At 44.0% G+C, this 13,599-nt stretch overlaps 1 protein-coding gene across 1 annotated transcript in view; it reads right to left on the bottom strand.

The window, feature by feature from the left end:
- Positions 1-13,599, bottom strand: part of PRKCH (protein kinase C eta) — a 121,634-nt gene that overhangs the window by 60,197 nt on the left and 47,838 nt on the right. The window contains exons 3-9 of the mRNA XM_027793084.2: positions 10,513-10,663; positions 9,695-9,729; positions 8,130-8,218; positions 6,317-6,452; positions 5,286-5,413; positions 2,985-3,128; positions 2,115-2,288 (exon numbers count right to left, since the gene is read on the bottom strand). Of these exons, the coding sequence (XP_027648885.2) occupies positions 2,115-2,288; positions 2,985-3,128; positions 5,286-5,413; positions 6,317-6,452; positions 8,130-8,218; positions 9,695-9,729; positions 10,513-10,663 (857 nt within the window). The remainder of the gene's footprint in view (positions 1-2,114; positions 2,289-2,984; positions 3,129-5,285; positions 5,414-6,316; positions 6,453-8,129; positions 8,219-9,694; positions 9,730-10,512; positions 10,664-13,599) is intronic.

Genomic DNA, 13,599 nt, shown 5'->3' with positions numbered 1-13,599 from the left:
GCAATGAACCACACTAGCTTGAAATCTACTTTTTCTTTCATAAACACTTCCCCCTTTTTAGTTTTTTTTACTATTGGGGGAAAGTGGCGTTCTGTTACTGACAGTCCAGATAATGAAGCAAAGTGGGATTCAAGTTAAAGAGGAACCGAAGTAAGACTAGAAATAGCAGGGTCCTGCTATGACAAGCACCACTCTTTTGTCACCTTTTCAGAGACTGACCAGCTCTGTTTCAAGGCAGCAAGGGCTGAGGGGTTCCTGCCTCTGCTCCTCTCACGACAAGCTGGTCCAGAAATTCCTGTTCCAGGCTGTTCTACTGTTTAGCAACCTCCTTTTCATTTCCAGTCTAACAGTATCCATGGCCAGTCTAGACTCATTTAATCTTAGCCAGCATCTTGACAGCTTTGTTTCCCTCCTCAGCATTCGACATCTGCAGACACCAATCAGATCCTCTTTTTGCTTTCAATTTGCTAGTCTAAAGTAGGCTGAGTTCTTCCCTTTTTTTCCCCCTCTTCGCAAAAGACTCTGCAATTACTTCATCAGCCCAGAAGACCTTGTCTGCACCCATGGCAGATTGCATCCATTTTCTGAACATGATACAGTACTAGCACAGTGACCTTAAGTCTCCCTAAGTTCATGGAAAATACTCTACACAGCCCAGGAGCACACTTGCTATTTTCACATCTACATTGAAATTCAATAAGGAAAGCCATAGCAACAAGTAAGCAAAACCCACTGCTATCCTACATCTGACCTGAAAAAGCACACATCAGTACTGGATATTTCTGATATTTTACATGAGGACTTCAGGAAAGCTATTAAAATTTGGGCCTTGTGTCTTCATATTATGAAATAAAAGTGGAGTTTCCTTGGTTACTAGTGACAACAGTGAGCTTTAGGTTTTATTTCTGCTATACAGCACAGCTGCTCTGTGAACCATGTAAGCTGTATATAAAAAAACCCAAACAACCAAAGATACGAGATGGTTTGTTGGTTTTTATTACATGAGTCTACCCAAGGGCTCCACCCTTAAAGAGCACAATTCTTAAACTCCATAGCTGGCTGTTGCATCACCCCAGTGAGAAGAGAAACGGGTAGGTGGCAGGATGCATCTGTCTGACTTTTTTTTTTTTTTTTTTTTTTAGTATTCTGGGTTTATGTAGGAGGAGTGAAGCCACAATTAAAAGGGCAAGTTTCTCCCACCTCTTCCAAGAGGAGAAGAAGCTCTATTACCATTTAGCAATGGACAAAAAGCAACTGGCAAGGAGCCCAGGCAGTCTGGAAGAGCTATGCTGCAGAAAATGCTTTGGTCCTAACAAGAGCTTAGCTCAGGGACTCCCAAACTTACCGTCAGGTACACTGCTGTGGCCACTGCCTCCGTCACAGCCACTCCTCCCTCCACCACCCACATCAGCAACAAGCTCCCACCCACACGCACACACCGAATGAGGCTCTAAGCTGGACAGGCAGCGCATGTGCAGTCCTCCACTGAGTTACACGTACCACAAATGACAGCAATGGTATCATTTGTCTTACCGACGCAAGAAGAAATAGCAACCATATACAGATCTGATTCAGTGTCCACCCATGTCAGTAAGATCCTTTCCAGTAACCCCAGAAAGATTGTGTACTGCTCAGAACTGAATGAAAAAAGGCCAATAGCAACAGCAGGCTACCCCTGCTGCCAAGTACAATTCATTGGGTTTGCAGATAATTCAATACAAATACAGTCCTGTTAAAATTCAGGTAGCAAGACAGCAGAGCCTGAGGTCCCACGGCAACAGGAGGACACTGCAGGTCTGTAGACATGTGCGTATATGCATTTGGAAATATTCAATGGCACAGAGATGTTTCTAGGGAAGACACAAAGACTTCCCTGTTATTACCATTTCATTAGGGAGCTCAGAACAAGTCAGGATTTTGTTTCCCAAATGCCCAGATGTTAGAGGTGGAATATAGGAGAGTGCTCTGTTCACTCTTCAGCAGAGAGGTTTCTCCTGGGTCTAAGGTGGACATTTATGACAGACCAGGGACCAAATACACAGGAGAGTGTCTCTGTCCTAAGCGAGCCAGCCAATGTTAGGAGGAAGGCTATCCACTGCCTGGGCTATACTTACAGGAGTCTGGAAGCAACAGTAGAGCTTGGTGAGGAATGGGTGGTTCCTTGCTAAAGAAAGGATGCGTTTCTCTGTCATGGTGCATTCAACATCATCATCTTGGAGAATGACGTCCTTCTTCAACACCTTCACTGCATAGAGCTGCCCACTCTCTTTCATCTTGGCAAGCATCACCTAAACCAAAGGGGAGGGTGAACCGCAAGAACCCTCAGTATTTAAGAGCAACACGAGCCTCCCATACCTTCTCGCACTAGAAAGGTCAGTTATCTCATGACCAGGCTTGTGGATGCAACTGAGTCAGCCTGTTAGTATGTACAATCGATGACACACGCTACTGTCTGCAGCAGCTTCTCTGGACAGAAGTACTCACACATGTTGCTCCAATGTCTGGCACGGGGCTAGCTGGTCTAAGCTCATCCACTGTGCCAGGGCCAACACCCTGAGCAGTGCCATCCATTCCAGTTCCTTTCTTAGTTAAACCCAAATGCACCATTTCACATTGACTTTGTGGCAAAGCAGAGAACCGAAACCACCATCTCACTGCATTTGAAACCACTGCCTTGTTTCCTTTAAAGAAACACTGCCCAAATGAGTGCTAACGCATACACTTGCAATTTCTGGTACAGGCCCTAGCATGCAGCTGTTCCATTGGTTACTAACTTTTTTCTTTTATGTGATATCCAATTCTTCACTTCACTGCCAGTCTTCTTTCTCTTCCCTTTTCTCCCTTCTCTCTGTCACCAACTTTGTTGCACAAAGCATACTCTACTGGACAGCCTGTGTGCCACATTATAAAATAACTTCATCTATGTTGGAGCTTCTTAAATAAGGAACATGACTTTCCCCAAAAGACCCAGGAGTAATTCTCACCTTTCCAAAACTGCCCTTTCCCAGTACACGCAGGAAGATTAAGTCTTTGATCCCAAGCTTGCTCGCTGAACTTTCACTAATGTTGTTGCCAGCTTTCAGACTGCCTTTTCCCTGATGTCTCAAAGTAGATCTTGAAACCAGTTTCTGTGGAAGAAAGAAAGTAAGTATCCATCTGCATAGAAATTGTACTTCTGCCTCAAAAGTGCTCACAGGTAGCCAGCCTACCAAGCTGGGCACTTAGGACCTGTTCAGATGCACTGCTTGGCCACTGGAACAGAAAGCATGTTGGTACCACCACCCCACAGAGCAGCTACATGTGACCAGCCAACCCTGGCACCACGCAGAGCTGTGCTGAGATGTCAACACTGGTTCCTGACCTGGGCATTTTAAGTTGTAAACCCATTCCCAGCAGATCCAAGAAGGTGACTCTCTCCATCCTCACTCCCCAGAAGAGTAAGTCAATGAGCATGGAAATCCAGCCTCCTAGCTAACATCGGAGCCAGGTGAACTGCATAATATCTGGTGAGATCTAGAACCCGAGCAGATTTCACCTGAATCCCTTAGGTTTTTATCTGATTTTAAGGCTCTTACTCAAAGCCTAGTTCAGTGGGACCCAAACTTCAAAATATTTTACTTTCCCAGCTGGGCTGCTGGCTTCCTTCACTGCTGTAAGTTCGATGGAAGGCTGTTCATTTCCATGCCAGCAGTGAGGTGTCTGCATTTCCAGGAATTGTACCAGTATTATCACATATTTCTAGAGGTCCTATTTTTGCAGTATACGAAGATCAAGTCAACCTCCAGTGCCATCAGTTCACAGCTCTCCAGGTATGAGTACGCATATAAACCACGAGTAGTTTATTGAAGTTTATTAGCCCTATCAAAGTCACGCAGACTTCTTGAGCTCCACCTTGCGACTACTTTGGTGTAAAGCAAAATTCCTCCTGCACGGAAGACTCGTCTCAATGCCACTGAAATGGCAACCCTGGCCATGGGGAAAGAACCGAGAGCATTCAGGACAGCACCCAGCAAAACTCCCACAGATTTAAGCACAGTCTGACCGCTTACCTAGAGCCTTTAGCTCAGCAATAAAAGATTGTTAAACCACAAGCACACATTTTTATTTTCCTGGTTTCATCTCTTTTTGATGTGCAGATCATGCAAACAACAAATGCTAAAAAGGGCTGATTTTTACAGAACTAAGATGAGTGTGGGACTTCTGTTTCCCTGTAACTCCCAGGATACTGTCCCCCTGAACTGCTACAGCATGAAGAGTGAAGATAAGACAGTCTGCTGCAAACCAGCCGAAATCAAAAGGGGCAGCACAGCCTCATGAGCATGCTATGCTGATACAGCATGATGTGGTTGGCCACTGTAGCTGGCTAACTGTATGACAAGATTTACCACATCTAACAATTATGTTTTGGGTTTAGTATTTTCTTTTGGGTCACACAAAAATAAATAGACTAACATTTTATTACATGTTATTGTGGTCTCAAGCAAACTCACTTTTCAAAACTGTTCACAAAGGAAACATGATGAAAACTGACTGCTTATCACATAACAGCTCTGATTTCTGTTAGTAAACATGGGCATTTTCATTCAAGTTCTCACAGTGTGTTTTAAACTCTCTGAATAGGTTCAGATATACAACAGTTGGCCTTTTAGGATGCCTTAAGCACTGACAAGCAGAAATTGTACAGATATGTCCCAACCTTGCCAACAATCTCACTGGGACACTATCAGACAGCAAAGACCAGAGATGCTGTTGTGTTGATAGGGACCACAAATTTTAGCCTGGGAAACTGCATGGAAGAGTGAAACTGTTTCCTCAAAAATCACTCAGAAAAACAGTAACAAACCTGGGAAGAGAACCTAGGTCTCTTGCTGAGCTCTTCTTTTGCTCTATCACAAGCCACATATGCAGACAGAGCATTTGCGCTTGCAGTAAAGGTAAAAGAAGGCATGGCATGAATTATATTGATCACTAATTAGTTAGCGGTCTTATTCTCCTCTCATTCATGCCAAACAGATAAAAAAGTGGAGTCACAGCACTGTGAAACATAATCGTATAACAAAGCAACCTATAAAGCCTCCACCAGGGTAAAGTTGCACTCAATACATTTATTTTCCAGGTGAAGTCTTTGCCACAAGCTGCAGACCATAACAACCTACTCATGCAGTCCACCACCCAAAACCATCTGTCAAAACTGAAGTCTCTGACTTCTCCTGCACCCATGTAAAGACTCAGTCGTAAATGTTTTAAACGGAGGAGAGAAAAAAAAAAAGAATAAAAAGACTCACCGAATTTGGGGAAATGCTTCCTGGTTGCAGACCCATGCATGCCAAGGTTTTAGCAAGCTCTGCTGAGTTCACCCCACAGTTTGGCGCAACGTTTGCTTGGCATCGGATGTGGACGTTCATTTTACAGACTGACGGGGGTGATGGTAGGGATGGGAAGTAAAAGCAAAGGAACAATCAAAATAACTAGGAGGGATTTACTGGTGAGAAATAACACAGTAATTCTGCTTCAGGAAACATACCCATCCAGATCTATTCTTTAGTGCCTTTAAACTAAAGGGGTTTTTGTCACTGACCTTAGCAGAAACAAAATTAGAACTTCTGTAAGAGAATAAACTCCTGAAAATCAGGAATACACCCCAAACTTTCCAAGTAGGATGTTGCACTGCCTACAGCTATTCCTAAGCACGTTTCTCAGGTATACAGATACCACTGCAGCTATGCCTGCAGATAAAATTAGTATTTATAATGTGATTTGCAACAAACTTCCCCTACATTTGCAGGTATATAATTTTAAAGACATATTGTTCAGTGGGAAACTAAAATCTTTCCTGCTCTCACTCGTGGACACACACACACCCTCTTGTGGGAGATGAAGGCAAATGGAGACTGCTATGGCTTTACAGTCTGGATCACTGAAATAAAAGCATAACATCAGGACACGCTCTGTCATCAATTAACAGCGTGACAGTGTGGTCAACCTAAAGCAATGACCTTTTTCCCCCCGGATGCCTTTTCATTGCCTTATCAGCTGAGGAAAAAACTTCAGGTAAAGGGAAAAATGAATGCAGGAAACAGTGATACCCAAGAATATCCTCAACAATGCAAGTTAAGCAAAGCTGTGCTAAGAATGCAGAGTCCTTCTGGAAGCCAAAAATTAAGTAGTAGATCAGTGTTGTTTTAACTCTTGCAAAGATGAATATTCATTGATCAGGTTTCTCTTGAAGGTTGCACAAATGAAGCCCACACACAGTGCATCAACAGTCTAAAAATATATGTATTTTGTGAAAAGGCTACAGTAAGAAGCTGCTCACTTTTACACTGTAAGCCCTGTCGCATGATTCCCCAGAGCAAGGAACCGCAGTGGTCACAGAAAGTCGGGACTTTGTAGGTGTGGATGCTGAACTTATGAGGAATGTTGATGCCAAACCTCTGCTCAGTCACCTGAGGCTAAAAAAAAGAAAAGAAAAGAAAAGCACAGATTTACAATTCAAATGCATATACAAGTTGATGTTCATTTACACACAGGCATTTAAGTGCAAGACTATGAAAATAATACCAACTCATGCAATGTCCCAAGCCATCACCTCACTGAGGTTTACTGCAAGTGAACATTGAATGGCCAACCTCACCTGCTGCAAGCCTGCCCTGGTTTCCTTGCTGGGCAGGCTGGACTACCTGACAAAGCAGATTTTAGAAAGGGCTGCCTAGCCAATTTTGAATTCTTAAAAAACTAAGTTAGAAGTGTGGATTACCTCATCACAAACCTATCACACTGGAGTGCCACATATAAATTATGTTAGCTGCAGCATTTTGTATCTAACCAGTTTTCAAATTATTAAATTGCATACTATGTGCCAACATGTAACTTTAGGTCAAACTGTTGATTTTATTAAATTTAACAGGGACTAGTTTTTCCAGCTCCTCCTAAAATTCTCATTCCTCTTCTCACCCTCCTTGTTATTAATAGACTTCCATCACAGGCCCATATTTCGCTTTATCACTTGTTCTCATGCCCTTTTTCACCTTGTTCTTTTCCAATTGTGAATCATTCAGATCTCAAAGACACCTTAGAAAACATTACATCAGCTGAAGAAACCAACCCCATTTAGCCTCCTCATTCCTTTTTACTCCGTTTCTCAATAGGCAGATCCTGAAAGACTGAGGGGGAACCCACAGCCTCACAAAGAAAAGTCAAGTGTGCAACTGAAACAGCGAGTTTAAAGTGAGCGGGGCCTCCTCAGCCTTGTCTTCTTTAAAAGGTGGCTTAAATGTGTTATAAACCCTCAATAATCCTAAGAAGAGGGGTGAGGAGACTCGCTATTTAACTTGCATTTTACCCTTAGGCATTTTAACTTATTTTCATCTGGTTTGGCAAGGGGTCCTTTTAAGAAATCTAGCTCTGCATTTTGGAGGCAAGAAATAACAAAGGCAATTGCTTATCTGCACTAGAAAGAAGGTTTCTATGTGGCACACAATACAGAGCTACCTCCCAATTAAAAACATTTCAACTGATTTTTTCTTGAACAGTTACTAAACAATTTCCAGTTCACAGAAATGAGACATGCAATACACAGGGCAGTTTTAGGTAGAAATGTTACTCCCATCAAATACAGCCAAAACTAGCAAGAAATAAAACCTTCAGAAACACAAATTATGCAAGGGGGGTTTATTACAACATAAATAATTTCATAGAGTAAAGGTGTGGAGCAATGACTAAATGTGCACTTTAAGTTACCAGGAAAGAAAAAAAAAAAAAAAAGCAGCACAACAAAGACCAGTGGCTGGATTTTAAGGCCAGAGAGATTCACATTAAGAACGGGGTACCAAATTTTGATGACAATACAGTTAATCATGCAAGAAAATTACCAAGGTACAGTGGTCTTGCTATTTCTTGATGCCTTTCAATGAAGACACCCTGCCTTCTTCAGCTATGTGCTACTCCAACCAGTTGCTGGCGCTGACAGAAGAATGGCCTTTATGCATGTCCCTGACACACTTTCCCACTTTTAATTCCACAAATAAAGATAACCCAGAGTAAATTCTCTTGTAGGACAACCCCCAGCAACCCAGACACCCTGAAGATTCACAGATTATGATGACCCAAAATAAACAACATGACTTTACCTTGAGATCAGTCTTCTTAGTATTGTTTTGGCACGTGCAAGCTGTAACAATTAGATGATGGCAGCGCTTGTGTACAACACAGGTGCATACTGGGAAATAAAAGAGGTATGCTGAAAAGAGCTCTTGAAAGACTCAGAACACACAGCCCACCAGCTGGATTCTTTAAGGCTCAGCTGTATCATCAGGACACAGTAAAGATGTGAAAAATAATCAGTGGCTTAATTTCCAAAATCTCATAACAGGTCTGGAGATGCATCTCCAACCCTTTCCATCAGAAAATCTGCACTAGGTCATTCATACAGCCTAGAAAACAGCTGCCTATATAAAATATGGGCAATGCACACAGAAACAATAGTGCATATTCCCAAATGAACTGGAAAAAAAATGCTGTTGAAATAATTATCCAGTGGAGAGGATGTCACACAACGTACAAAAGCAGTATTAGAGAACACAGGTCTGAGATACCCAAAGTCATCCCTACACATCAGTGACATAGTGCTTCTTACACTGGATATCCAAGTGAGTCCTGCCCAGGTTAGTTTATCACTGAGGCTCAGTGCAGTGCTTGGGTCTGGGAAGCTGGATAACTGTAGCAGAATGGTTCTGCGTCTAAGCTAATTAGCCAATCCTCATCAAGAGGGCTAATCAGCCCTAAAGCACAGTTGGGCTCTCTCCAAGTCTGAAGCTGGCTTGGCTGGAACAAGCTCGGATTCCTCCACTTCGTAACCCCATGTGCACTGTAGACACCACTGTGTAAGGAGATTTTTGTAAGGGAAACTGCAAGTTGCAGATATGTTGCAGGATCCCACATTATTCTGTTTGTTGCTGACTTAAGCTTGTATTTGTGAAAGGCTATCAGTAACATTCACTTTCACCCAGAAATTTTATGCAGGATATCCATTTTGTTTACACACAGCTTCCTTTCACAGGAGGACACCAGTGCCCTTTGACGTTGCACAAGAAACAGGCTGCGTTAGAAGGCTATACCTGAATGACCACGCACCCATGAAGCAAGTAATTCTGCCATCTCACCACAGAAAAAGGGAAAGGCAGAACAATAATTAAGTGCAAACAAGCACCACATACAGCTATACAGCCATTCAGCCAAAACATGCAGTCAGACAAAAGCGCTGTGCCAGCCCACAGGGCTGCCCTTTGAAGTCACATCCCTAATTTCACTCTGTTGAACTTCGTAGGGAGGGAAAGGAAGAGGGTGGCTATTCTATTCTTTGTCTCCCAATACCAGCTGAACGCTGTCCTGAAGGGACCCTGGATGACTCAAGCCTAGCTGGGTGCTGCATGTACCCAGCAACTCAGTGGATCTGCACAGGATGAAACACATCAACTGGACCCTAATTATTTGCATGAATGTAGGTGGTTGCTCCTGCATGCAGGCAAGCCATCAGCCTTACAGCTGCCCAAATGCACAGTTTTGGCTGGCTGGAGAGGAGGAGGAGTGGTGACTTCAGAGAAGCTTGTAACCACAGGATGTCCCAGCAGCAGAAGAAAGCACTCCTGAAACAGCACATCCTACACACATAGCAAGCAGGAGCAGGGCATCTTACCTTGGCACTGGTATCCCTGCTTCCCAAACACGCCCCTGTTTAAAAAAAAACGAACATAATTTAACATCAGAAAGTCAGTCTTCTTGCAGATCATTTACAGAACAGAGTGCCAAAATGCAAGAGGATCCCAAATGACCAGATCCCCAGGGCAATTTAGCCAGGGTGTGAGAGCATAAAAAAGTACTACAAGGGCCATAGCTTACAGAATAGGCTGTCAACATGCACATTACTCCCCACATTCCCCCCTCACTCTAGTTTCTGAAATGCCTCACTTTATTACAACACATACCACACTTATTAGACTGATCCCAGCAGCCCACACCCTGTTATTATCTCTCCCACTCCATGCTCTTTTGAGACATATCTCAGTTTTTCTCCCTGCTCTGCCTACTCCCCCACAGGTATCACCTCACACCTCTGCTGCCTGTTCTGTTCTCAGGCAGTTTCTCTAGTCTTTCAAGCAAGTGGGTTTTCTCAGTGTAATCTCAAACCTCCACACAAGTTAATATCTGGGGCCTTTCTTCAGCTTGCCTAGGATACTTTTCCCTCCTGTGAAACAACATCTACTCTTACAAGCAAGAAACACTGCCTCATCCCCACACCATCCCACTTTGTTTCCTGCATCCAAGATACACATCAGCTCTGGCTTCTCTGCAGTAGACTCCAGTTTGCAGCAGAAGTGTACCCTGCTAAACCTGATGGCCAAGAGGAATCTGGCAAAGTGCTGGGGGACTGATTCAGTATCAGGGACAGCATGTCGGTCCCCAGAATGTGAAGGGATGGGAAGCTCCACACCACCACATTTAAACCATTCTTACCAGATGAACTCCCTGCAGTGTGAGCAGTACGTTGGCTGTCGCAGGTAGGTAGCCATGAATTTGTGCCCGTTCACCTGATGCACTCGCCTTCGCATCGCCCGCTGGCGTTTCCGAGTAAGATTCTTAAAAATTCGATCCCTCTGGAGAGTGCCTATGCAGGGAGTAGGGAAAAAACAAAAAGGCGCAACAAAACATTAACATTATCATGAACAGTTACTACTGGTTTTGGTGTGGCGTTCAGCTGTGGAGTCCCCAATGTAAGATGGATGTGGACCTGTTGGAGCAAGTCCAGAGGAGGCCACAAAGATGATCACAGGGCTGGAGCGCCTCTCCTATGAAGACAGGCTGAAAGAGTCGGGGTTGTTCAGCCAGCAGAAGAGAAGGCTCTGGGGTGATCTTATAGTAGCCTTCCAGTACCTAAAAGGACCGACAAGAAAGCTGGAGGGACCTTTTACAAGGGCCTGTAGTGACAGAACAAGGGGTAACAGTTTTAAACTGAAAGAGGGTAGATTTAGGTTAGATATTAGGAAGAAATTCTTCACTGTGAGGGTGATGAGGCACTGGCACAGGCTGCCCAGAGCAGCTGTGAATGCCCCATCCCTGGCAGTGTTCAGGGCCAGGCTGGATGGGGCTTGGAGCAACGTGGGCTAGTGGAAGGGGTCCTTGCCCATGGCATGGGGGTTGGAGCTAAATGATCTTTTAGGTCCCTTCCAACCCAAACCATTCTCTGCTTCTATGATAAAATGCTTTTAAAGGCCACAATTACATCCCTGGTTTAGAAGTTGGGGGACCATGGTCCAGAATGAAGACAGCATCTCAGATGGGCAAAGAAGTTAATTGCAAAGGCCCCTTCAGCTCAAAATTACATTCTTCATCTAGAAATAACTGCCTCTTCCCATCTTCCTCTCCCATGTTGAGACATGTTACTAACCCATTAATTCACAAGCTGTAAACAGACCAGAAGCTCAAGGGTAATGAGCTGTTAGAACTCACAGCTTTTTGGGCAATAACTCCAGAAAACATGACTATGTGCAACCAACTGATGAGCACCTTGTTTGCTGAGCCGAAGTGAAGCAGTGCCTTGCTCAGTGAACAGCATTTATCCACCTTCAGTATTCTCATGCTACACTTCTGTATCACCATTAGTAGCAATTTTGCTTCCTGTATTGGATAAAAAGGAACAGCCTAATTTTTCAAGGACCGTTAGTTGTTTAACATATGCCACTCTCAGCTTTCTTTAAAGGGCTCATTTTCCCAAGGGTAGATAATATTTTATAGTTCTGGAAAGTGGGAACCCAGGAGCTGCTGCGTCCAAATCTGAATTGCCCCAAAATTCAACTGAATTTTTAGAATAGAATATACTGTTTCACAGTTGGAAGGGACCTACAACAATTGCACAGTCCAGCTGCCTGACCAATTCAGGGCTGACCAAAAGTTGAAGCGTGTTGTTAAGGGCACTGTCCAAATGCCTCTTAAACACCGACAGGCTTGGGGCATCGACCACCTCTCTAGGAAGCCTGTTCCAGTGTTTGACCACCCTCTCAGTAAAGAAATGCTTCTTAATGTTCAGTTTAAACCCACCCAGCACAATTTAATATCACAAAATAATATCTATTTAAATATTTTTTTTTTACTGGGTTGAGTTCAGCCATATAACTATTTCCTAGAAAAGCTAAATTTACACAAAACAAGTCACTCTTTAAAGGTAGAACTAAGCTCTAGATCAAGAAAGCTATTCCCATACAGCAGCAGCCATATGACTTGCAAATCACAGCCAGCTGGTCTCTGGGGTCCTCGCACAGACCAGGTAAGGCTCAGCTGAGCTTCCCAGATCAAAGCCTCATCTGGAGCACACCTGCCTCAGAAGAAAGAAATGAAATTTTCAAGCTAGTTGCTTTGCCAGGTAAAGGCCCTGCTAACAAGTGCATTTTGGGGACACACGCTGGAGTCTGCTAGAGGTAATTGTGCACTGACGTATGTACTCAGGACTCTTGAGCATGGACTGGATGCAAGACAAAAGCCAGCTATTGCCAAACCCTCTGCATGGGTATAAGGACACAGGAAGAGACAGGCAGCCTGTAAACTTCCCACCCATCTGATCATCCCAGAGTAGTGGATCGGCAATGGTAGCCAAACACAGCTGTTACCATCCCACTTCATTTACCCATAAAAAGGGGGCAGAGCATTTCCTTGCTTTCAACTAGCTTTGTTGATTAACCCCTGGGGGGGGGGGGGGGGGGAAGAGCAAAAATCTGTCAACCTGATCAAGGCTTGAAATGTAAGAGTCCCACATCACAGGCATACTTCCCGGTCCTCTTTATAGCAGTGGAGATAAGGGAACCATCCTGTCAGTACTGAACCCAGCCACTTCAAAGGGCCACGAGGCACACGATGTATTCTTCTCGGTACTCTTGCCACACAGGTTTAGAGGCAAAGCTGGCCATAGAGCTCAAGAGGGGTTTTCTGCTGTGTTCTCCCAGCCATTTGCGCATGTGTCCCCTCCGCAGGCACTAATGGAAACGTCCTACCCAATGGCATAACTGTAAGATGTAGCACGGCTTGACTTTAGGACAGCTTCCATTTATTTTTAAAATGGGAGTGCATGCTATAAATTAGGATTTTCCCGTTAAAACACAAAAAAGGATGTGGTAGGGCTGATCCAACCACTTAACAGAAACCTGCTTGCTTCACTGCAGAGCTTCAAGCAGCTGAGCAGAGGGACTGGTGCAGAAAAGCCTGCTTTTCTAGGGAAGCACTTAAACATGTGCTTAATTCTCACCGAGGTCAACAGGACTCAGGGGACCACAGGAAGTGCCAGCCTAAATCAGAACGTTGGTCCATCTAGTTCAGCATCTTGTCTCTATCAGTGGGCAACCAGAAACACATGACAGCAAGATGGAGGAACCCTGCATCTGGGAGATAATTTGCCTCTTTCCCACACAGAAGATGTCATTTTGATCTCCAGAAGTGGGAGCTGACATGCGGAGGTTTAATATCCCTTCCAAACATTCAATCATCTTTGCACAACTTCAATACCCTCGTTATCTACCATAGGAAACATGGCTGAGAAGAACTTCAAGAGGTCAA

This window comes from Falco peregrinus, chromosome 1 (genome assembly GCF_023634155.1).
Source record: "Falco peregrinus isolate bFalPer1 chromosome 1, bFalPer1.pri, whole genome shotgun sequence".
NCBI lineage: Eukaryota > Metazoa > Chordata > Aves > Falconiformes > Falconidae > Falco > Falco peregrinus.
Note: the sequence above shows the minus strand (reverse complement) of the source record. Positions and strands in the feature narration are given on the sequence as shown.